A 25,622-nucleotide genomic window follows, 5' to 3' on the forward strand; every position below is an offset into this window, starting at 1 on the left:
AATCCTTGGTGGTCCTTTCATAGTTATCCACCTGTGTCACCTTGAAACAGAGAGCGATTTTTTTTAAAAACTTCCATAGAAATACGTCCAAATTTAAAAAAGTGAATGCAAATATCTCCTTCATTCCTCACCATGCAGTCAAGATATTAAGTTTTAGAGTTTTACTCTGCAGTTTTAGTCATTTTCTTGGTTTTTGTTTCAGTGAAGAAATACAACTAGTACATTTTTGTTTATATATATATATATATATACACACACACACATATATATGACATTATTTTTTTTTTTTTTGAATGAACTTTGGCCATCTAACAAAAACAGCCATCGCGCGGCTCGTTGTGTTTTTGAGTTAAAAATGTTTAAAGTTGACTGAAAATGTGAAAAATATCACCTCGTAATTAAGTGTTATTGAAAGATTGGAAGATTAACACCTGAACGCCAACTATAAAGTCTTAAAAATGCATTTTAACATTTTAAAATGACTTAAATAAATAAACAATGCTAAGCCTGGTGAGGGCACAGGTAAAGCCTGGTGGCCCGCCAGGCTTATAATACACTGGGGGAAATCCTGGTGAAGTACAAACTAATAGAAAATGCAGGAACTGCAGGATTATTCCCATTTATGCACCACAGTAAAGCTTTTGCCTTTACCAGAGTTTTACTAAACTTAAAATACAAACAAATGCCTCCAGATAACTTTAATCTTCACCGACATATTTAACTGTTATCAAAATGATGCAGGACGGTGTGAAAATGTCCCGCTGTGCATGAAAAGGCCAAAACTTTAAATGTATGAAATAATGAAAGGTCGATACAACCAACACCCAAAACAAAATGCACAGCATACATTTTATATATTTTATTTATTGCTTTGTTTTATTTAAAGCATTCATAAGACTTAATTTAAATAAATCTTGCATGTTTTTTTTTTTTCCTCAGACATGCAGGCAGTTTTAGACTTTTGGTGTCTGCAGTCAATGAAAATCTCCCTCTAATCACTCTAATCGATTATTCAGAGCCCCTCGACTGTTTCTAGCCTCGTCTGGCTAAATTACGGGATGTATGGCCTTGCCTTGTCACCATGGTAACCTTTGTGTTGTCTTCCAGTCTAGGGATCATTACATTTAGAGAGGCATATTTAACTTCCATTATCATGGATTCAAGTTTTAATCGTTGTTTTGTTTAAATCCGTTTCGGCCAAACTTCTGTTCACATTTACTAAAACACTTCGGTCTTCAAACAACTCTATCTCTGCTGCTGCTCTGAAATTCCTCACTTACACACCAGGACGGCCATGTTCCAGTTTGCAGAGCGAGCCTCTATTGGTGTGACTCCTGTGTATTAGATTCTCTATTGGGAATGTGGTTCTAAAAATACTGGGCTGACCGAAAGTGTACACTGATAGGAGCTTGGACTCGTCGCCCTGTGATGATTCGCCTTTTTCCACTCATACCAGACGGACAGAGAGAGAGGCTCCTTTAGGGTTGCAGATGTTCAGCGATTTCAAGCAGATTGTTTTTGTTCCTTTTAGGTAAATGTTTAAAGTCAAATGGATTAAAGCTTGTTCACTTTTTTGTCACTTTTCCATCTTAAACTTTAATGTTTTTTACTTGGATTTTATGTTATAGGCTAACACAACAACTATGTAGCTACATAATAATAATCTGTGAAGTGCCATGTATCTTTTTTTTTGTACGCCTGCAGTTATAGCTCCAAGTACTTTTTGGGCTACGTCTCTACCAGCTTTGCACACACACAGAGAATGATTTTTATTTTATTTTATTGTTATTTTTATACTGACGGATACAAGAAACACAAATCAAGACAATGTAATGTCTGGGTCACATTGTTTATAGCCAAAGCCGATTCACAACACCCATATTCCTACTATTCGTCTTTGATAAATGCTCCATCTCAGCCAGACTAAATGAAGAGAATGTGAGGGTAAACCTTTGCCAAAAATTTACAGTTGGATTTTGACTAGGCCGTTTTAACAAATGGATGCTTTGATTTTAAACTATTCCTCTGTAGTTCTGATTGTTTGTTTCAATTGGAAAGCGAACTTCCACACCACTACATGTTGTCTTTGGTTTTCTTCCAGGAAAAAAAAAATTAAATCAAAGATGGATATTGAAACTGGAACAAAACATGTTTCCATTTCAGTAAATTTAGGATGATAACCGAATCAATTAATGAACTTAAACTTTGAGATTAGACATATACTTGCCTGTTTTGGCTTTAAACCTGTGCCACAAATCTTGTAGCTACAGCTAGCTGGTGTTTCAGCAGCATGTTTATTATTCATGGGATATTATCAGGCTGTAATATATACAGGGAACCTCTGCCAACTAGTGCTTCAATAATCACAGAATTGGTAATTATAGATTTATATATTTGTGTATTTTTCCAAGTTTTTCGTGGAGAACCCACACAGCTAAAAAAAAATTTTCAGCTATGCGAGCATATCTGAAACATTTGAAAGAAAGTGTAGCTTGTAATACCCAGACACGATGCTACCTGGCTTTTGCTGTCAATATTTGTTGATCCAAATAGACAAGTCCAGATTATCTACATTTTCTTTGCAACTCTCAAAGGGTGCGTTCACACTGCAGCCTGAAGTGACTCAATTCCGATTTTTTTTGACGTAAAGTGACCTGTATCCGATCTTTTCATGGCAGTGTGAACAGCACAGGTCGGATTCTTTTTCGAATGTGACCCATATCCGATACGTATCCGATTCAAATGCGACCTAACGTCCAGGTCGCATTCATCCGAACTGAACGTCGCTGTTTCTCAACAAATCTCACTATTCTGCGTCCTGATACGCGCAAGTGGGAAGAAAAACAACAACCATGACGGACTATATGCGGATTAAGTTGTTAATATGCTGCTCCAGTTGGACAACAATTTCAAATATGTAAGCTAAGCTCCACCGCTAGCCTCCATGTTTACTTCCGCAAACACTGAACACTTCTTCTTTTTATGGCGGTTGGCAGAACACTGAGAACGCTGACGCTATTGCGCCCTCTACTGCGCATGTGGGACACTTTCAGGTCGTTTGCATGTTCAGACTGCAGAACACATACAGGTCGCATTTACTGGCAGTGTGAACGGCCCCGGCAAAAAAAAATCGGAATTGCCAAAAAATTGGAATTAAGTCACTTCAGGCTGCAGTGTGAATGCACCCAAAGAAGCTTATGGGGCATTAGTGCCACCTGCTGGTCTGGAGTATGTGCAGCAGTGTTACGAGTTAAAAGCAAAACTGAGAAAAGTGCTTTTTTTTATGCTTTATTATATTGCAGATGTTCAAAATTATAATTATCTTCTAAACATTTGTTTAGAAGTTTATATAAAATATTTTGTTTGGTTAGAATATTAATGTGTTTGTATATTCTACTTTGTCTTTGTCACATAAGATCCCAGTTAAATACATTAAAGATTGCTGTTGTAATCTTACAAAATGTGAAAAACCTCAAGGAGTCTGAATACTTTGGTATCACACTATATTTCCAGAAAAGCTGATGATTGATTTATAAAAGGGATAAAAGTTTTAAGTTTTTCTTTATTTTTTTATGAGCTTCAAAACCTGGAGGATTGTGAGACTTTCTCAGTGTTGTCAGCTAAATCCCACTTATCCCATAAGCCTGGTCATAAATAAAACGCATACAGTAGATTAGATCCTCACTCTTCAGAGGCTCTTTGTGTTGTTTACCTTGTAATGTTGCTGAGCAGACGGTGTTCAATGAGCTTCTTATAGTTGTTGCACCATTTTCTCCACATGACTGCCAAGTTGGCCTGATGCGGAGTCTGGCGGTGAGTCGGGCAGTAAACACATCGGAGTGCTCACCGGGTCACACACCTCCAGCTGTGTGGACCCATGAACTGGAAAACCGAGGCAGGAGTGTGGCTTGAGTAGCACCTGCAGAGGGAATAATCTTTATTGGCTTCGTTGTTTATGTTGCTATGTAAGAGGGAACATGTGCTAGGGAGATTTAGAGCAGGGGAAGTTGAGCTAATCTTTACCAATTTTTAAATTTGTTTCATGGAAGACGTTAAGATACATTTAGCAGAATGTTTGAAGGCAATACCGGATAATATGCAGAGTACGTTCTCTGGAAATGTCTTCAATTCATTTTATTTTATTGATATTCTGGAAGCCACAGAACATGGCCAGAACAAAACTCAGCTATGAAATATTATGGTCAGGATTCAAACACAGAACTTTGTTTCTGCAAGACAACCGTTCTAAAACTAGGATTTGTTTAAAGAAAATGATGAACAAGGCAGATAGAATAAACCTTTTTAAAGTGTAAAATCACTCAACACAGTGAGAAATAAAACATTTCACCTTAACCTTTACAAATTACAAAGCAAACTGAAATTGAGGTTTTTGTAAAATTCAGTTTACAAGTTTAAAGTATGAAAAAACTTTAGAAAATATTTCTAAACTATATTTTATTTTTTGCACATTACTCTTTTTAAAAAAAATATTTTCTATTTAGCTGATCCCACACATCTTCCTCCATAGCTGCTAACAGCCATTAGCATTCATTGATAGCTTATTGGCAAAAATGAGAGTGTTGCGCAACACAAATAATAATCCAATCAGAACATGATGTACTAATAATAAAACATAATTTAATGTAGCTTTGAATTTTAATAACTGAGGTCCTCGAATCATTTGATAAGTGGTTACAGCTCCAGATGGAACATTGAAAGATGATTGATGAAAATCTTTAAATGTGAGTCTGGTGAATCATTGGACTGTGGAAATACATTTTATTTTATTTTACTTTTTAGGATTCTTCTTCTTTTTTGGGGGGGAGGTCTGGAGCATTTTCTTGTAAAATATTTAGGCTGTCTGGTCATGTGATTTGTGTTTGGAGGGATTGTCAGATTCATAATGGCTGGCCACAGGATTATGTTTTTAGTACAGTTGGAAATGGAGACAGAAAAAATGCAGCCAAACTGCGCAATAGCAGTCAAGGAATTCTCATCAAGCAGGATTTGTGTGTCTGGGTGAGGACAGGCAAAACTACAAATCTACAGCTGGTGCAAATACACAAGCATTAGTGTATCAGCTGCTCACACAGACACATATTTTTCATGCATTACCAAATGTTTTTCAGTTTTTTTTTTAGGTTTGTATAGTTGTTGTGATTTGCAGGAGAAGCTCCGCAACACAGCGTAACCAGGGATGAGCGCAGCGTGCTTGATGACAGCATTCCATATTTGACAGTAGCTCACAGGCAGATATGTGGTTGCTAAACAAAATGTCATCTTCAATGGTCTGTTCTTTGTCAGAGCCAGAGACACCACCACATGTTTGAAGATAAAACATTCTCTCTAATTATCCGAAGGTTGATTTTTATATTCCTCCCCCCTATGAGGCCTTGTCCTGTTTACAGAGCAGACATCTGGTGAAATACAGCAGACAATTGCACAAGAATAAACCTACGTTTGAGGGCAATACTTAACTTTAACCTATAAAATAAAGGGCAGTTTAGTTAATATTGCTTCACAGAGTACTCCTTTGTCCTTGTTTTTGTCTATTTAAAGCCCAATTTACAAAAAAATTGTTTCTCCATTTTCTTGTATCTTCAGTTTGTTCGAGCAAGGACATCCGCAACAATGCGACCAACCTGCGAAAGCTCGAGAACTGTACTGTGATCGAAGGCCACCTGAAGATCTTGCTCATGTTTGGGACCAAACCCAAGGACTTCCAAGGCCTGAGCTTCCCCAAGCTGAGGGTGGTCACCGACTACCTGCTGCTCTTCAGAGTCTATGGCCTGGAGAGCCTCAGCAGCCTCTTCCCCAACCTGACGGTCATCCGAGGCAACAACCTGTTCTTCAACTACGCCCTGGTGATATTCGAGATGCTCCAGCTCAGAGAAATCGGCCTCCACAGCTTGATGAATATCACCAGAGGCGCTGTGAGGATCGAGAAGAACCCGGACCTCTGCTACCTTTCCACCCTGGACTGGTCGAAGATCCTCGACTCGGTGGAGGACAACTACATCGTGGCCAACAAAAACGACAGAGAGTGCGGCGATGTCTGCCCAGGGGCGTCGATCGGAAAGACCACCTGCCCTTCGACGACCATCAACGGGCATTTCAGCGAACGCTGCTGGACTCAGAGCCACTGCCAACGAAGTAAGCAGCCTTTTCCCATCATTCAACATTAATATAATCTCTAAAAAAAAATCTTTATTTCTGTCTTGGTAGACTTGATTGTAGAGCTTTATATCATGCAGGGCTGCAACTTGTCATTATTTTTTCTAATCAGTTATTCTGGAAATTAATCAATTAATGTAGATTTTTTATTTAACCACTTTAACATTTTTTATACTATATTAAAATACATTAAGTAATAAACAAATAATTCAATTCTGTTTTTAAAAAGGAAAATAGACATTTTGTTGCATAAAATTCAATAATGTAGCTTTGCAGTTAAAATAATATTTCTAATGTGGGTAGAGAATATTTGCAAAAGTTTTCTTTAATCTTAAATGCAAAATGTATAAATATTTTGTACAGTTTGGCTTAATTATTGCTTTGAATATTATGTTCCTTCAACAAATGGCCCTTTTTGAGTCTGTATACTCCAGTTAACGATTAATCTATTAATAAATTAGTTGATGATTATTTCAATAATAGACTCCTTGTGATTAATCTGATTAACATAATAGACTTGTGAGATAGGATTTCAGACAATTTGAGCAATTAATGAATGTAAATTGTGTCAGAATTGCTAATTTAATGAATGGAAATTACTTTTGGGAAATTACAGTACAGCTACAAATTCACATCCAGCAACCTGGAACTGGTATTTTCTGATAAAATGTGTTTGGTGTGAACGCACCATTAGTCAGCCCAATTTTGAACCCTGTTTTCCAAGTTTGTGTGTAATATTTGATTCAAGATGCTGCCTATGCATGTTGGTGTTGTGGAAGCCGAATACGTTCTCAGAAAATGTGGTTTTAATCAAAATGCAGCCACAGGCAAAGCACGTTTTGCCCCATAAGCAAAATGGGAGGGGCGGTATTTAATGGAGTTAAAGTTTTGTATAAACATTTAATCATCATTAAGTTATGATGAGGTGTCCCCATGTCTAGACTGGGAATAACTTGTTTATAATGTAACAAAATAATACACTATTTTGATGAAACGTGTATTTTATGGGTGAGGTTTTTAGATAACTATGGGATACATTTGCAGCTCTTCAAATCCCTTTCAGGTTCTTTTTGGCTAGTAAAAGACATTTGAATTTAGACAAATTTACTAAACATTTCGGATGTTTAAAGTTATATCAAATAGCGTCTGAAAACCAATTTATTTCGACGAGCATTTCTTATTTTTTTGCTGCAGCTCTTACCTGCTATTTACAGATTCTGGAAGACAATAAATGAAATGACAAAAAATGTGGGTGAGTCAAATTGAATGTCAGTGTGCCATAAAAAACTTTCAAGTGGATTCAAGACAAAACATTTTCGTATTTTTGATGTTTGAATGTCAGAGCTCTGTTGTGTGGTGGGTATAAACAATTAGGCCAGGTTCTGCAGCTGAAACCCAGCTCCACATAGCAACACCTTGCCAGTCATTCTGTAAACATTTCTCCCCGTCGGCTGCAGCCTTCCTGTTGCTCAGCTGAAAGGGGTGAAGAAGTTCGACATCCACGCATATTTATTTTTCTCTTCTGCCGCTGTGTTTACTGTAAAACAAAAAGCTGGCGTCATGCAGCTGAAAGGTTGAAATGTCGCTAAGAACACAAACTTTCCTGTCTGTTCTCTTATTATTATTGTTTGAAATTTAGACCCCTACAATTATTCAGGGTTTTGTTTGAACAGCTTGGTTTGTCGTTCGTAGTTGCCTACGAATGATTTTCTGAATGATTTCCTAGTCGTGCCAGTTTATGAAAGTGAATTAAGACCAGATGATGACGGGAAAGCGCTGCCTTTCAGTCATGGGGAGGGATTTTGTTCAGGCAGGACCTGTGGTCCTGTGGTCTGGGACCTGCGGTTTTCTGCCTACTTTCGCTAAAGCATGAAAAGACCCGTTAAGCACCAGCGAGAACCACAGGACGACTGCGAAGCATACCGTGTCCTCCTCTGATCTGCGCTGTTGCTACTTTTAGCACATCTCCAGCCTTTAATCAAAGACATTTTGCACCATATATGTATATATAATACAATGTAAATTAACGCCTACTCACATTAACACCTCATTTTCAGAAAATGATTCAGAGAATTACAGAGACAAAGTGCTGGTTAGCCACAGTAAATGTCTTTTTTTTTTTTTTTTTTTTTTTTTAAAAAAAAAAAAAAAAAAATTAAAACGGAACCTAACAAAATCAGGAACTCTAAATGGTTTAACATCAGATTAAATATTTTTTATGTCACATGTGTCATTGACTTCATGAAGGAAAAGCTTTATTTTGCTCTAAACACATAGCATAATCCACCTAATCTTTAATTAGCTCCTCATCAGTGTACTGTACAATAAGGTGAATTGTATAAAAATACTAAATTTAGTATTAAATTCCAGGATGAAATGTGAGAAAATGCGTGATTTTATAAATGAATTCAGGTTCATTTATAAAAATTTTGTTGTTAAAATATTTCTGAGATGACCAGGAAACTCAAAAATACTTGCAAAAACACACAACCACCTATATAAAAGGGTCTTTAGATAAAAGTGGTTCTGGTATTAGGCTTGGACTAGCAGTAGATCCAGTTCATAGCCGTTTCTATTAAAACATACCAAAGGATCAATTTTGTTTTCACAGTCGAAGATCTCGGTAATAACTTCCTCATAATGCAAAGCGTTGCCTTAGACCACAGATTAGTGGTTTTTTAACCTTATTAATTTAAAATGAGGTTTTTCCTATAAATTAATTTACAAACATTTGTATTAATCCTATGAAGAATATGTCATGACTAGTGAAAAGTAAGAGAGAATCAGCTTTTTTTTGTATCTTAGTAATCAGACTTTCTATTAAGGTTGAAGGCCAGTTTTTAGGCAGATTCTCCTTTATCTAACATTTGTATTGGCACATATAACAGCACTCAAAATAGGTATTTGTGGCCTTCCTGTTGTAAGTAGCAGAGTTGAAATTTAACTGTGTGTGTGAGAGAAACTCTAAAATTTTTACCCTTCAATCTGAGTTTTCTAGCTCTGCTCTACCTTCATAGTATCTGCTAGAAGTCCCACTCTATCACAGCCTAAATATTTCCTTTTAAGAAGCTTCCCAAGTGTATGTGCTTCCTCAGGCTGTAGTTTTTAACATCTTTTAAGTCGTAGCGTCCACACCAAAGAGCGGTGTTACTACAACCTGAAAGGGCTTGGTTAGGTGTGTTTACTGGCTGGAAAAAGACAAAAAGATGTTTCTGTCCACTCTGTCAATTGTTGAGAAACGAGATATTTACTACCTGTTGCTCGTTGTTCTCTCGTCTCCCCAGGTTTGTTAATGTCATGTGTAAAAGTGACACCACAAAGGCAGCAGTCACAATCAATCAGAATGTATTCAAACAATCAAATGCAAAAAAATCACACCAACAGCTCAACATAAACATCAGAAACCAAAGCCACAAAGAAGAAAATTAATTACCTTAGGAAAATACAACAATACATAGACGCGCCTTTGGAGACCACTGCGTGTGGCAGTCAAGACGGTTCCACCCCAGTGATCTGACCAGCTGTTTTAGCTCAATTACTTTTATATCAAGGCGTGTTTCTACTGTCTGATGCGTTTTAATTAACGTTTAGAGGTGGTCTCAGACAGCCCATAATGACGTGTTGCTGTTTACAGCCAGAGACCTTGCAGGTGTTTACCAAGACCAAGGGATGAATTCATCGCTGCCTACCCCATCCTCCCTGTGCATTTTCCCAGGGTATGAACAATAGATTGTTCATTTTCATACAGAAACATTTTACTCAAGAAAGTGGGACCAGAGTTTATCAGCTATCTGTGTTTCTCATTTCAAAGTGCCTCAAACTGGTTACTGAACCCACAGAGCTCTCCTGACCTCTGACCCAGTGCATCAAACAGCAGATTTTGATTATAAAAATTGGTACATGTTTTATATAATATATTCAAACTCTTACAAAACAGACATGAGCAGTTTCAATACCAAAACATCTGTTGGACTCAATATTTTCTGATTAGTTTTGAACTTCTTTGGTTATAATGAACTAAAACATGTTCAGATGAATATGATTTATAGATTCTTAAGAAAGTGATGTACTATATTAAAAAAAACTACTGATTAGACTAATTTTAATCAAATTGGGATCATTATATCTAAGGAGAATGTTCTACTGATAAAGTTACATATTGTTTAAACTGAGTCTAAATCTAACCAAAATTGAGGAGTACTCAATAAACTCATGATCCGTCTAATATTTCCACATGCACGAAAGTTAATCATTAAAAATAGCATAATTAAACTAATATTTCCAACACAATATTTAATCCTAATCAATCTGAAAACCATCCATCTTAGGTTTTTCAGTCCATCTCCTGTGCTTGTTGTGCTTGTTGCCCCTGTCACTTATTGTGTATCTGGCTTTTATTTTGAAGGCTCTGAAAGACATGATGCAATAGGAAAATATTGCTTCCATATTGCTTTCCAACTAAAGGAATTGATCCACAAATTGTTTGGCTATGCCGGAAATTTTCTCTGGAAAGTCAAATACCTGGTCACGACGCAGCAGAACATTGTGAAATACACACGCACATGTTCCACCACAAGGCAGCACATGTTCCACCACAAGGCAGCACATGTTCCACCTTCATTTCCTTATGTTTACAGCCATGTAACAGGAGCCTGTGAAAATACTAGCATGGGCATCAAACCTGGATACATTTTACGATCAACTTCAGGAAATGCTGAACCTAGATCAGCATTGAAACTGCTCTAATCTGTGGCTTTAATCAAAAGACATTTCAGTTTGACATTTTAACTAAAACGATGTTATGGCATAATATAGATTCTATGGAGTTAGAAGTGGGACTGGGCAATAAATCAATAACTGTATATATATCGTGGTAGGCATGTGATCAGTGTGAATAGAAGTCACGTCTCATAAAATGTTAATTAATTTCACTGAACTCTGATTCAGAACCACACAGCATTCTGGGAGATGTAGACAGAGGAAAATCTTTAGTCGCTCAACATTTCATGGCGTGTTAAGCAAAAGTTGGTGGCATCAACTAACTGACTCACTCTGTGGTTGCCTAGCAACAACCTGTAACTGGCGCAGCAGCAGTTTAAGGTTTCACCACCGTGCCTCATAACTGTTTAAAAATAATAATAATTAAAAAAAACAATGCCATGGAGTGAAAATTGTGGATAAAACAGGAAAGGTCATGACACCAGTTTAACAGCGTTTCAGATATTTAAAACAACAAAAAAAAATTAATAAGTGATTATCGATATTGACTGATATGACATGGTTATATTGTGATGCGTTTTCCAGCCATGGTCTGAAACTTTGGTAATATTATGTAACTTTAATTTATTTGTCTTATTTGCCCCCAAATAACACAAATATTCAGCTGGCTGACAACTATAGCAATATCTGCTATAAGCTGTTACTATGTTTATACTTATACTTTAAAAACATTAGCAAGAGGTCTGGCAAATTTACTTGGAATGGCACATAATCTCAAAATAAAAACTGTATATGAACCCTGACAAATCTTCCCTGCGCGGAAACGTCTCCGCTACTGGGTTCACCAAGCAACACCCCGCAAATGAACCTGAGTATCCCAGGTGGCTCGTATTTTATTCACATTATTGAATGAGAGCTTAATTATCCGCTCTCAGCTGGAGATGAGACACTCAAAGGAGCTTGTGCTCCTCCTTTCCTGCTGCAGCTCTCTCCTGTGTTTGGGATTGTTGGACTTGTTACATATTTAATGAGGATCCCTTAAGATGATCAACATCTCTCCGCTGAGTCTCAATTCTCTGACCGGACTGGCATTTTGTTTTGTAGCGCCTCGATATGCTAGGTGTTGGGTTTTCGTGACCGCTTATTGCTGTGAATGAGTGAGGTTAGGTAAGGACAAGATCTTTACTCCATACGGAGGGTCCAAATTTACACTCAGTACAAGTCACATGCCTCTCCACCAATCACAAGAGGGACTTTGATAGGTTTGGAAGGGTCTGTGTGGACCAGTAACTCGAACTATAAATCTCATGGGGGACATAACCTCCGCATCTGTGCAGACAGACGACGGCCTTTGTTTGTCCTTGTTGCTGGGATACGGGGGGGTAACACTGTGGTGTAATCGTGGATATGAACACATCCGTCATCCATCCTGGCCATATCGGAAGGAAAAGCGTGGCGGCCGGTCATCATGCGGGCGAGATGTTGTAGTGTAAACCTTGGTCAACCTCGCCGCTGACCTTGCAGCGGGTCCCACACGTAACGGCCAGCACTGGCGCCACAGTCCGTTTCCACTCCAAACAATGGCGGTTCTAGAAGTTCACCAAGAGCTCTCTTCAATTGTTTCCTGCCTTTGTTGGTCTGCTTCCCGTCTGAAGTTATGAATGGACGCCGAGGCCTTACTTGAGGTCTCGGTAGTACAAAATACTAATATGTGACCCCTGGATGTCAGCAGGACAAATTTGGCTACTAGTGAAACAATCCATGAGAAAATAGTGGGGTTTTTTTGTTTTATTTTTTGGGGGGAGAAATGTACCTTGGACCTACAGGGATATTTTAATCAGAGTAACACATTTTGCTGGACGATAAATTGCAATTAAACGATAATATTGTTGTTTTGAGACCATTTTCAAGTAATTTAATGGTAATGGCAACATTGACACATTCTCAAAGATCAATAAACTTTAAATTCTAATGAATGTTTAACACAGTAGCTAGAAGGCATTTTAAATATCCAAAATAAACAAATAAAATGAATTATGAAGTCTCCGTAAACAAAATTGTCCTTTTTAAGAAGTGATAGTTGAGACCAATTCACCAGACTGAAAAATGTTATCATCCAATTTTTGTCAGAAAGAGAAAAACAATAAATCATGCAAATGGAAATTATTGAGCTTGTCTTATTTATAAGGCGATTAATTGATTTATTGGTTATTACGACAGGCCTAGCTTGTTACAGGACCTAATACAAGAAGTCAGTTTTAAATATTCAGGTGGATGATGTGGGTTTAATACCTGCTGCCATGCAAAATGTAACTCTGTCACTTTTAGGTTTTTGCTTTTAGCTGCTGCGAGACATAAATTATGTTTTATTCAATCTGATGAAACAGCTTTCCAGATATAAGTGCTGCTCATTTCTGCAAGATTGATTTGCCATCACTTTCTGACACAGACTGACAAAAGTTTGTTAAAACATCTCAGCTTTTGCCATTACTAACACCTAAAGGCCAAACAAGGTTCTCTAAAGTACAACGGTTAATTTCCTATTGCTGTTAAAAGGCCCGGATTGTGACACTGGTGACAAATACAACTCAATGTTGTAACCATTTTTCTGTACAGTTCAAGTGAAAAGTAAAAACTTAAAAGCTGTAATATTGCAGATTCATAATGGTTTTGTGCTAATACTTTTTGTATTCAGATGATTAATTGGATAAAAAAAATTGGCACATTCTGCAGATGTTTCATCTAACCACTTAGGCTTATGTTACTGAATATTAGAAATACATTAAATAAACAAATAATTTAATTCCTTTTTTTAAATAAGAACATTGTACTGTCTAAAATGCAATAATTATTTGTAGCAAAAGGGATGCATCTGCAGCTAAAAACACTTCTGATATCAAAATGTAAAAAGCTCAGGGCTTTCTGCTTGACTCATCAATAGAGAGTAGCGATGATTTGTTTATTTTGTTTTTTTTTTATCTTAAATGCAAAATAAATATATTTTTGTACAGTTTTGGCTTACTTACTGCTCTCTGGGTAGTGTCCTTTCACCACATAACCTTTTTTGAATCTAATTATATATAACTGATTACTCAATTAGTTGACGATTAATCACGATTAATCTGATTAATCGATTCAGCTCTCTGCTCCATAAAGCCATATAAATTTAAGTGACTTCCACGCTTTTCCTGTTATTTCGTTAAAAAGACTCTCATAACAATTTTATGATTCAAAGTTTGATCTGTTTACTTTAAAAAGAGTCAACTTAGAAACCTCCAGAATATTTAAGATTTTGCACTAACGCAGCGTTGAGGCGAGATTCTTTAGGATCGGTTCATACGTGAGGGTTGTAAATGAGTAAAGCTTTTCACTCGAAGCTGCTGTTTATTTGAATTGCCCCTGGCAACGCTTGAAATGCACACCAGCCAAGTGTGTCACCCACTTGTCATTCTATGTACAGCGCTGAGGCAGTTATGTTAAGAGGTAACTTGAGGACCGTATATCCAAAACATTGGACTGATTTACTGCTGCAGGAATTTTGGTTGACAATCATCGGTGCAAAAGAAGACACCCAGACAAGATCAGACAAATTCAAGTTGTAAAAATATGCTTCCTGGTTTTTCCCCCTCTTGTCCAACTTTAGCAGCTACTCTTCTCTACAAGCCTTCAGCTCGCCTCTAAGCTCCCTTCACACACGCCACATAAGTTCTTTTCTTTAAGCTGACTTAACTGCTCTGGCACTCGTGCTTGTGGAGTTGCACCCTGCAAACCCTTTCCGCGCAGCTATTGGAGCCTTTCCCATGGAATCTCAGACATTTCAGGCATTTGTTAAAGCTGAGCAGCCGACAGGCGTTTCTCCACCGATGAACTCGCTCACCACAGCCGTTTGGTTTCAAACGGATTGCTGCTGTTCTGATGATAGTTTAATTATGTTTCTTTTCATCTGGTGCAAAAGACGTGCAGCTTAGTTTCTTGAAAACTGTATAAGCAGCGTACGCTTTCTATTGCCAGATGTTTTGACATAAAGAATCTGTTTTTTAAAGTAGACAGTATAAATTTAATTATCAATAATAATGCATATAACAATAAGCATTGTTTTTTAGCCTATTCTTTTTATCCATTTTTCTTTTCATGTCTACAACATGACACTAAAAATATAGCTAATATAATTTTTTGTGTATTTTACTTGCCACCAGGTTGGAAACAAACACTTTTTTTAAAATATCCGCATCTCTTTTTGTAAACGTTTTTTTATTTTAAACCTAAAACTTACAACAAATTTGGTGTGGTTGGTATTTAGCAAGAATTATAAGTTGTCTTTTTATTTAAAAAGGTTACATAACAGATTTATTTACATGACTGAGAAAATGGCTGTTTGGATTGTAAAGGTTGCAGATCACAGGACTAAACATGCTTTTTCTAAAAAATAAATATTCATAGTAATATGAAATAAAGTTTGTTGTCAGTATTTCATGTTGCAATAACAATTTTAAGCTTCAGCTGTAAACAAAAACAGAAAAAAAAAGTTTATATGTAATGTACAATGAAAATATATTCCTGGATTAACATAAATCCAGCCCTGAAGAAAATTATTCAAGTGGCCCTTTTTGAAAAGTTGGTTGCCCAGTTCTGGTTGAAAACATGCAATCTTTTTTGTTAATCTAATCTTAATGTTTTTGGTTGGAGCAACGATGCCAAAGCTTCGTATTTACACCCATCTATGGTTGCAGAACAAGAGCAAAAAGTCCCAAACCTTTGTTTTGATCAATTTGAGTGTTGGTGCCCAGTTTATTCCCACTTTTCCATCCTAATCTTTTTACCAGATCAAACATGTTGTTGCAAAAGGACATACTCTTTGTTCTCTCAAATTAAATTTAATTAGTTGACATTAACCAAAAAAAAAAAAACGCATCACTTGATGTTGCATTAAGAACAAATCATCGTTTGATGTCATTACCCAGACAAAGTTGAGCATTAGGGAAGTCATTATTTATTATTTTACCCTGACGCTGATATCCGGAAGGAAATGAAGATTCAAGGCCGCGCCGTGCGTCACTTGCCTGCCAAACAGGCGACGTAATTGCCCATCAATGAGAACAGGGTGTTTATCATTTCTATTCCGGTCACGGACGAGTTAGATATCCTGCGTTTTGGATGACGGCGGTGTCGGGCCGACATTAAAAACAAAAAGTGCTTTTCCATGTTGTTGATGTGTTTTTGTTCTATTAGCGGAGGCAGGAGCCGGTTAATGAAGTTGTTTACGGTCCCTGTTGCTCCCAGAGTCGCCTTAACCGTGCCCTGCTGCCGCCGTTGAGTCAGGCCATCCAACAAGTGGAAATAAAACTGATGATCAGCCCTTGGTTTTATGAAGTCACTGCTTTTCTGCTTTCATGCTTGATTGGATTGTTTGTGTTTGTTGTATGATCTATAACTTGGTTTTCCAAAGTTTCTTCATTATGGTCTTTAAGTAGTGCTCCCAGTCAGGTTTTGTTAATTCAGAGGAAATCATTTTGTGAAGCCACCACCTTTACCTTCTAGTTGCAACAACTTTCTTAAACCTGCAGATGTGTAAAACCGGATTTTAACTTTTGTGAATCTCATGGTTTAATTTCTTTTTCCTTTACGAACCAAAACCTCAAATGGTGATTATAATCTGGAACTTCCTCAAAACGAGATGCTGCTAAATATCTGGTGCAAGTTTTGTTGATTTAGTTTAATACAGAACTATTTTCTGAATTTCTAGGCAGTCTGGAAAAGCAAGAATTGGATTTAAATATTTCACAGATCTGAATAAATGTGGAAAAAGAGACATATTTCCATTTGTCTGTCCGTCCGTACATCCATCTACATGTCCATCTGTTTCATCTCCCTTTACGTCTATAATTTTTGCAGTAAAATTAAGAGTAAAAGGTAATCTCACCTGGTATCGTCATGGAAATATTTAGCAGTTAAATGATCAAAGTGTATTATTAGCCTGGCGGGCCACCAGGCTTTACTTGTATCCCCACCAGACTAAGCATTGCTTATTTATTTAAGTCTTTTTAAAATGTTTGCATTTTTTAAGACTTTGTAGTTGGTGTTCAGGTGTTAATCTTCCAAACTTTCATTAACACATAATTATAAAGTCATATTTTCAAATTTCCTGTCAACTTTAAACATTTTTTAACTCAAAAACACGACGGGCTGCTGGACTGCCCTAACATGCAACACCTGGGCTTAGCAAGTTTTCTGGGGGAAACCTTGAAAGTTAATGTTCTAGCGCAAATATTAAACATTTGACATACGAATTAAATTTTATTTTCACATGATACCAAATTGGTAGATGCAAAATTTGTCTGTTGCACAATAACAAGCATGAAAAGCTCTGATGCAACTTGAAATACGTATTTTTGTTAAACTTGCACAGTTTAACTTAAGATAGCAGCTAATCTAATCTCATGCTAAAATTTATTTTTCTTTTAACCAAAACCTCAAACAGGGATTATAATCTGGAACTTCCTAAAATAATAACATTTCTAAGTGTGTGAAGCAGCATCTCTTTTTCTATCACATTTTTTCTTATGCTGAATTATTATTTGCAGAAATGAGTTGCATGAGTCAACTTTCAAAGTATTTTTACCATTATAAATGTTCAGTAATGTATTACAGGAGTGGAAAAAGCTTGGTTATATTTCTGAAAACATTCACTGGTGGTGTTCGGCTTTGGGAAACAGTTGCAGCGACGAAACAATCCGTTGTGACGGTTTGCTGAATATGTGATGAGAAACCGACTCTGTGCTAGATACAGTTGAAAGCTACGTTTACTGGAAACTGATGACTTATTCAGGAAGAATGAATCACGTTTTGTGTATTTATCACTTTATATTTCAAACTCTAACTTGACTACACATTGAGAGCAAAGTGGAAATAAAGTCACATTCTTTGTTTGTGTGCTCAAACTTAGCCAATAAAGCTGATTATGATTTATCTTTTGCTTTTAGGATGGAATGATACTACTAAAATGCAAAAATGTGGTCTCCACTGTGAATTTATAACAAACCTTTTTATCATAAAGGCATAAAACCTTATTTGGTTAAATGTCCTAGTAAGTAGCACCTCAAGCACTCGCGTTATGTCACTTATTAACAAGCTTCTGGTCTGATATTTGCCCATTTGTCTTGTGATGGGTCAAGCTGACATAAAGTTCTTGCTTTCTGGCACAAACCAGGTTTTTAAACAAACCTGATAAGAGTTTCAGTGGGACTGAGGTTCAAGCCACTCCAACAGCTTAACGTCAGCCAGCTGTCTCAGTTTCACTCCCTACTTAGGATTACTGTCAAATGAGACAACGTTTGGGCCATTTTAGTTCACATGGCGGTTAAAAAAGCGAGAACATTTTGAGTGTTGAATCCAATTAGCTGGCAATTTGAGGTGAAGTTTAAAAAGATTGAGGGCAGTCATCCTTTCTCAAAACTTTTCCTCACTTATGGGAATACACCATTATCACTTCCAGCAAAACCCCCACAACAATCATGCTAGTAATTTGCTTAACTGCATGATCTAACAGAACAATCACTTGAAAACTGGCTTTGTAAGTAACATTTAAAAATTTGTAATTGAAATAAAAGCCAAGTTCAGTGCCAACCAGGAAACCGAACCAATTATGCACAGGTTCTAGAGGTATTCCAGATCGTTGAGGGCTGAAAAAGTGTAGATGAGGTGATAAATGACATTCGTCTGAATAAAATTAGGTTTTATGAAATAGTACAAATCGATTTAAATGTGTTGATTAAAGAAAATTAGTAAAATGATAGGGGTTGTGTGTTAGTTTAGGGCAGGGGTGTCAAAATCATTTTCAGTTTGGGCCGTTTCAAAAATCTGAATGTTCTTAAAGGGCTTGTTGTGCCAGAATATATTGATAAAAACCAATCAAACTGTTAAAATATCAATAAATGGCTGTTCCTCCAGGATTTTATAATTGTTTTAGTGGGGTTTTTTTACAATCAAAATTACAGATTTTGTGGTGCCAATTTGGAAATGTTTGTAAGGAATTTTTACTAATGTATGATGTTAAATGTGACTTTTTATTTACAGTCTTTAAAATCAAGAAAGCTTGAGGCAGAAGTCACTTAAACGCAATGTTTTTGACCAAGTTTGAGAAAATTTGCAGTAAAATCAGAAAAAACATGTGGAGACTTATTGATTTTATGTGAATTTTGCAGATTTATTGATGTAATTGGTCTAGAGGGCCACATAGAAAGCTACAGCGGGCCAGATTTGGCCCTCGGGCCTTGAGTTTGACATCTGTGGTTTAAGGTGTTGTAGGTGGATTTACTCTACTGGAGTTTAACAGTTTCTCTACAAGGTGGGGTGCCAAGATTTAGGCTTTATTGTCTGAGCAGACTAACAACATCACAATTTCCTCCTAAATTTGGAGTAATAAATTGGGATTTAAACATTTAATTCGATGTTTAAACTGCTAACCTGTCTTGTTTTCACCCATCTCGGTGAGGAATGAGGCTTCAAACATGAGCTGTTCTGTTTATTACTTTTCTCACTCTGCTTCTAACTTTTCAGCCATGTGTCTCCCTAAAGCCTTTTTTCTTCTGGCCTTCAGTAAAAACTTTCTTTCATAAGAAGCTAAATGCTACCCTTGTCATTGCCGTGGAATTTTAATTGGCAGCCAGCGCTCCACCACGTCCCTGTTTGCCATGTTCTCTGATCCAAAGTGATCGCAACCCAAATAGTCTGAGTGCGCTGTTGTTTCATCGCTGCCCTAAAAGAAGACTAAAAAAGGAAAATCGCTCCAGAAACATTCTGGTTTTTGAAATTCTCAGACTCTCTATTTTTCATGGATGTAATCTAGGAGTTTCAGCTCAGAGTTATCCAAGATTGCATAAACAGGTTGGTGTTTGTTTGGTGTTTTAAGATTCAGCATTTTTGGCTGTTTAGCACTCTTTTCTGCCTTTCTACATGTCCCAACTCGGTGAATCTCATATTGGCACATGGCGCAGATCGCTTCATTCGCCCTCATGCTGGCAACAGTGTGTATTCTTCTTGGTCGCCTCTAGCCTGAAGTGCTGTTGGTTTGTTGTTGCAGCCTGTTTTAAAGCCTCGGGGATCGGGGGTCTCATTTTGCAGCTCTACCCCGCCTCCATTCCCACCGAAGCCTCGGCTAATGCGATAAGGAGCCAGGCATTTCTGCAGCTTTTTTGCTCGGCCTTCATGTGATCCTGCTGTACTTTGGACACGCTGCATAACAAGAGATCGGTCAGAACCCGACCGGTGTCAGTGGAACCAGACTAGGAGGACAAGAGACAACAGGTCTAAGTCCAACTGTCTTTTGAAAACTTGCATTGATTTATTGTTGCTTGATGATTGTACCAATGGAAGATAAAGCATGAAGATGCTGACCGGGCCCAACTGGAGTGGACTAACGGTGGGAAAAACACCTCAGCTCCCCTTAAACCGTTACAGCTCCAGGCCTAATTACAATAACAATCCAGGAAGTTACCATGTATTTAAAGATTTGCATGTTTTAAAGGAAAGAATGTGAAATTCCCTCTAAAGGCCCCCCTCCTCATTCACAAAGATCAAAGTTGGCTTGGGTTGGCCCCTCTCTCGCAGGTCCCCAAGGTCTCAACCCTGAAAGCATTTCTGACAAGCACACAAGAAAACAAGCCCATCTCCTTCAGTGTGATCACTCTTTTCGTTACTGTTGGAGCCTCTCAGGTTGTAAGACGGCAAATAACTTCTCAGCATCAGCTTACAGACGTGATTTTAGTTTTACAAACAGTGCTAATGGTGGAAATTAGTGGTTTATAGCGCTTCAACTCCAACTCCAACTCCATTAAAGTTGGCAGAAACCTAGCTCTGTTGAATTTACTCAGTTTTCAAAACTCTTCAAGATAAAAGATAAACTAATATTCACTACACAGCCCCTGGGATTGCAATCAAAAACACCAATAATGATCCTTTCAGATCAACTGTAAGATTTTTTTTCTTTCACCTCTTAAACACAACAATGTGCTGCGATCGGAGGGTATGCGTGCTTTCAGATCATGCAGCTGGGATTACTGGAAAAAGGGGCAGAGCTAAAAGCTAAAAGGATATTTCACTGTTTTCTTTTTAATATTTTTATACTAGTTCAACATCTAAAAATGCTCAAAAATGAACTGAATGTTTCTGCTATAAACAGAGATGCTTTGAAAACAGTTTTAGCCTTATGAAAAGTTAAAAAAAGGAAGATTTTTAAATATTTGTTGGCATTGAATGGTCTTGGAATGAGGCATGTATTAAATTCACTTAAAATTATTCATAACACTTGTATATTTAGTTTTAAAATTATTTCCAATCAATTAAAAAGTTTGTTTTGGATCAAAAATAATATCAAGAAAATGGCACAGTACTTCTTTAAACAATTTTTGTTATTTTATTTTTAATTTGAATAAAAATGGGATGTTGAAAATTAATTTGACCCTTTCCAATAAGCAATAGAAAATCTTTATTGCCATTACCACAATATTTTGTGGTATTTCTTTTTGTAATGGCATAAAAGGGGCTAAAAAAATGCATTTAAAATGTTATTGGAGAATATATCTATGGTGCACACAAACTAAAACTGCTCTTAAAATAAATCTAATGAATAAAACTGAACCACTATGCCACACAAATGTCGATATTCATGTTCTTATTAACTAAGTAATGAAGTTATGTAAATAATAAAGGCATCAAACCTATTAGTGAAAATACAAAGATTATTTTCAACCTAACTTCATAAAGAGATTAAGCCTGGATCAGATTATTTTACACTGATTGCAGATTATTTAAACCACAATTTGGGATATTTTTAAAAAACATTAAATTCATTCCCTAAAAACAAAAAAGGAAATCTATTTTTGCAACATAAAATAGATTTATGTCGCAAAAATCTGTTTTCAACTCGGTTCTTCTGAGCTAAGTCATGTTTATTGAATGTAAAATGTACGTCTTATTTTAATGAAAATAAACCAATTTTCTGTCTAGATTAAATTAGGGAGTCATCTCCAATCCATTAAGTGGTAAATGCACAAATTCAGAACCAAAATTCTCCACCATCCAAGCCAATAAACTTTGATTTTAGATGTTCCTGCAATTGAAAATATTAGATTTGAGTCCATAAGAATCTCCTAAAGTCATGGATGAGAGGAGAGATGATTAATGTACTGAGGCGTGGAGCTGCTCGGCCTCATAACAACAAACCATAATTGTTTTGACATGAGCGTGACCCCATTATTGTCGAATGCTCTGTTCTCCTCAACAGGAGCTTTCTTTTGTGTATGGCAGCCATGCATAGTAAATAGAGACCTAAACTCGGTGAATGAGTGCAGCGCAGTGAAGGCAGCGAGACTTGCTCTCATTCAGCGCCGGCTTGTTTCGTGGCAGATTTTCTGTTCGCAGCTTCTCCCTCTGTCGCTGTGAGGGAATAGAGAGGGTTAACGTTTGTAGCCGTCTTCCTCGGAGATGGGAGAGGCCAGTTGAATGGCTGGCTGCAGCAGCTAGTCAACACATTGGCTATGACTGAGGGAGGATCTGCTCCTGGGTCTGTGCTGCGGCGTGGAGCGCTGGCCGAGGATCAGGAGTCTCTGCTGCGCGGCTCATGTTTGTGTGCAAATATGCATGTGGGGATAGCTTTAAGAGCAGCTTTCCAAACAAATAGGAAGGGAAATAAAAGCTTCAACTTGTGTGAAGATGACTGAAAAATGAACAGTGGTTATATCATTTGTTTTTACAGCCGCGCCGCCCCACTGTTCCCCCCTTCGCCGCCCTCTCATGTTGCCGTTCTCCTCTTTCTGCTGCTCTCCACACACACACACACACACGCACGCACGCACGCACGCACGCACGCACGCACGCACGCACGCACGCACACACACACACACACACACACACACACACATATATTTCTGCAGCTCTTCATGCTCCCCTCAGGTAATGGAAGAGGACACTGCGTTGTTTTCTTCTTCTAATGGACAAATGATGAGTTTATTCATGACACATGTCCCTACTGTCTGTGGAAACCACATTTTTTAAAACAGAAAATTAGTTTTTCACACTGTTGTCGTCTCAGAGACACCTGTATGTATGGTTTGACCTGTTGTCCGTCTCTGACCTCAATCACTGGCAGCCCCTCCATACACACACACGAACGCACAAACACATGCTGCGTAACGGATTTAATCTGGCTTTCATGGACGAGAGGTTAATCTCCAGCGTTCAAGTTAGTCGGTGAATCCTTCATCTACGCTCGCACAATTTGTCCTCACCTACATTCAGTCGCTAGCGGCTAAACCCACCTGCAAATCAGCGCGGACTGAAGGTTATGCAACAGTAGAGTTTTACTCTGTGCACAATCAGGCTTTAAATCAATAAAGATCAATACAGTTGGAGTTTTCTGTGACATTTGCAGCAAAGAAACCAACACCATGAGATAATTTAAATTTACTAAAAAAATGATGTTAATTAGACTCGTCAAGGTAACAAATTTTTCTGGACGATAAATTGTCCCAGAATTTATTGTGATAAATGATAATATTGTTTTTCTGAGACAATTTTCAAGTGATATAAAATCCAAGAGCACATTCTCAAACGACAATAAACTTTAAATTTTGATGAACATTTAGCACTGGAACTGGAAGACATTTTAAAATATAAAATAAATAAACAGAAACGACAAATAAAATTAAATATGAAGTTTTTGTTAAAAAGGACAACTTTGGTAGAAATTTTTCTACCAAAAGAAGAGAAAAGAAAAACAAATGAAAGTTATTTAGCTTGTTTTAATTTATCTTTCAATTAATTTGTGATTAATTGATTTATTGTTTATTGCAACAGGCCTAGTGTGAATTAGTGATAACAAACTGGTCTGTCACACATTTTGCTGGACAATAAATTGTTCCAGAAGTTATTGCGATAAACGATAAAGATCAATAAACTTTAAATTCAAATTCAAACATTTAGCACTGGAACTGGAAGACGTTTTAAATAAAATAAATAAAACAACAGAAACAACAAATAAAATGAATTATGAAGGCTCTGTACACAAAATTGTTCTTCAAAAAAGGGCTTGTTGAGGCCAAAACATCAGACTGAAGACTTTTACCATCCAGTGTTTAGTAGAAAAAGAAAGAGAAAAGATTAAAACCTATAAATCATGTTAATGGGAATTTTTGTTTTAATTTATCATTCAATTAGCTGATTTATTGTAGGCATCTACAAGATCTTAAAAAAATCCAGAAAATCCCGAAACTCCTAATTTTAGGCCTTAAATATCTGGAATTAAAGCAGATGATTTTTCTACACTCAGGCCTGATTATCTCCAGATTTGTAGAAGAAATCATCTGTAAAGTAGGCTGAAGGATCTTAAAGGTTTGTGGCCTCGTTTTAGCTACACCAAACTGTTCAATGAGAGCATCAACAAATCTCAATAAATTTGAAAATATAATTAAATGCAGTTGGTGTGTGCAGTTTAGTGAAACAGATCTCACTTATTTATGTGATTACAAATGGGAATGTTTCTCAAGAGCATTATTTGAGCTTGCTGGGGTATAATTATAACCTAGAAACTCCTTGTAGCTTATAAATTATGGAGTACTTGTACTTATAACAGGAGCATCTAGTTCATATATTCACTCAACCCAAAACAGGAATTAGAACAAAGTTAAAATCCAGAGAAACTCCTTCTAGTTTATAAATCATGGACTACTTATTCTTAAACATGGGTTTACACTTTTTTGTTTTATTCTTTCTTCTTTTGCTCTTTCCTTTGGTTTGTTGTTTTGTTGTATTTCTTTCTCATTCACGTGAAGCACTTTGAATTGCCTTGTTTCTGAAAATGTGCTACAGTAATAAAATTACCTAATGCATTCACAGCCATTCAGTTACCTACAAAAGATTAAATAAATCGTTCTTATTGTCACGTTTACCATTGTCACATGAAAATATTGCGATAAAATGTTTAAGTCTGTCGCCCAGCCCGACTCTGAGAGCCACAAATTGTCCCTGGGTCACTTTGGACACCTCTGCTTTAAATACCATGTGCAGTTTGTTCTTACTGACCACCAGTGTTCTGGATAACTATGTGCTTCTTTAATGACCAGTGGTGGACCCCTGCTGTCTGCAGTCAGTACGCTTGTTGCCACATGACAGATGATCCTCTGCCTTATGCTGTGTGAGGGATTTCTTTCCTGCTGAAAGAAAGATCTCACTGTGTAACATTTCTGCGATTGTTATTTAGACTAAAAATGTAACACATGCACATTTATGGCCTGCAAGATCTAAAATCTCCCGTTGGCCCACTCTGTCTAAACTGCATGTCTCTTCCCTCTCCACGCAGTGTGTCCTATCAACTGCACACACCGGGCCTGCACCAAGGACGACGACTGCTGCCACTACCAGTGTCTGGGCGGCTGCCTGAGGCCCAACTCGCCCAGGCACTGCGTGGCCTGCCGCGGCCTCCTGCACGAGGACAGCTGCGTGGAGCGCTGCCCAGAAAACTACTTCACCTACAAGGGCTGGCGCTGCGTCTCCCTCGCCTTCTGCCAGGATTTGCACAACAGGTGCAAGCAGGAAAAGAGCTCTGACTGCTACGAATACGTCATCCACAACGGTGCCTGCATCCCAGAGTGTCCCTCTGGCTACTCGATAGGCAACTCCTCCACGTAAGTGGACACTCGAGACGGTCTGATGGCTGCTTGATGGCCTGCAGGGAA

The 25,622-nt window shown here is 37.4% G+C and overlaps 1 protein-coding gene across 1 annotated transcript in view; it reads left to right on the forward strand.

Moving 5' to 3' along the window:
• The window catches only part of insra (insulin receptor a), a 76,869-nt gene that overhangs the window by 11,785 nt on the left and 39,462 nt on the right, over positions 1-25,622 (forward strand). The window contains exons 2-3 of the mRNA XM_015053448.1: positions 5,605-6,153; positions 25,247-25,571. Of these exons, the coding sequence (XP_014908934.1) occupies positions 5,605-6,153; positions 25,247-25,571 (874 nt within the window). The remainder of the gene's footprint in view (positions 1-5,604; positions 6,154-25,246; positions 25,572-25,622) is intronic.

This window comes from Poecilia latipinna, unplaced genomic scaffold (genome assembly GCF_001443285.1).
Source record: "Poecilia latipinna isolate Pla-1442-1.1 unplaced genomic scaffold, P_latipinna-1.0 Scaffold1180, whole genome shotgun sequence".
NCBI lineage: Eukaryota > Metazoa > Chordata > Actinopteri > Cyprinodontiformes > Poeciliidae > Poecilia > Poecilia latipinna.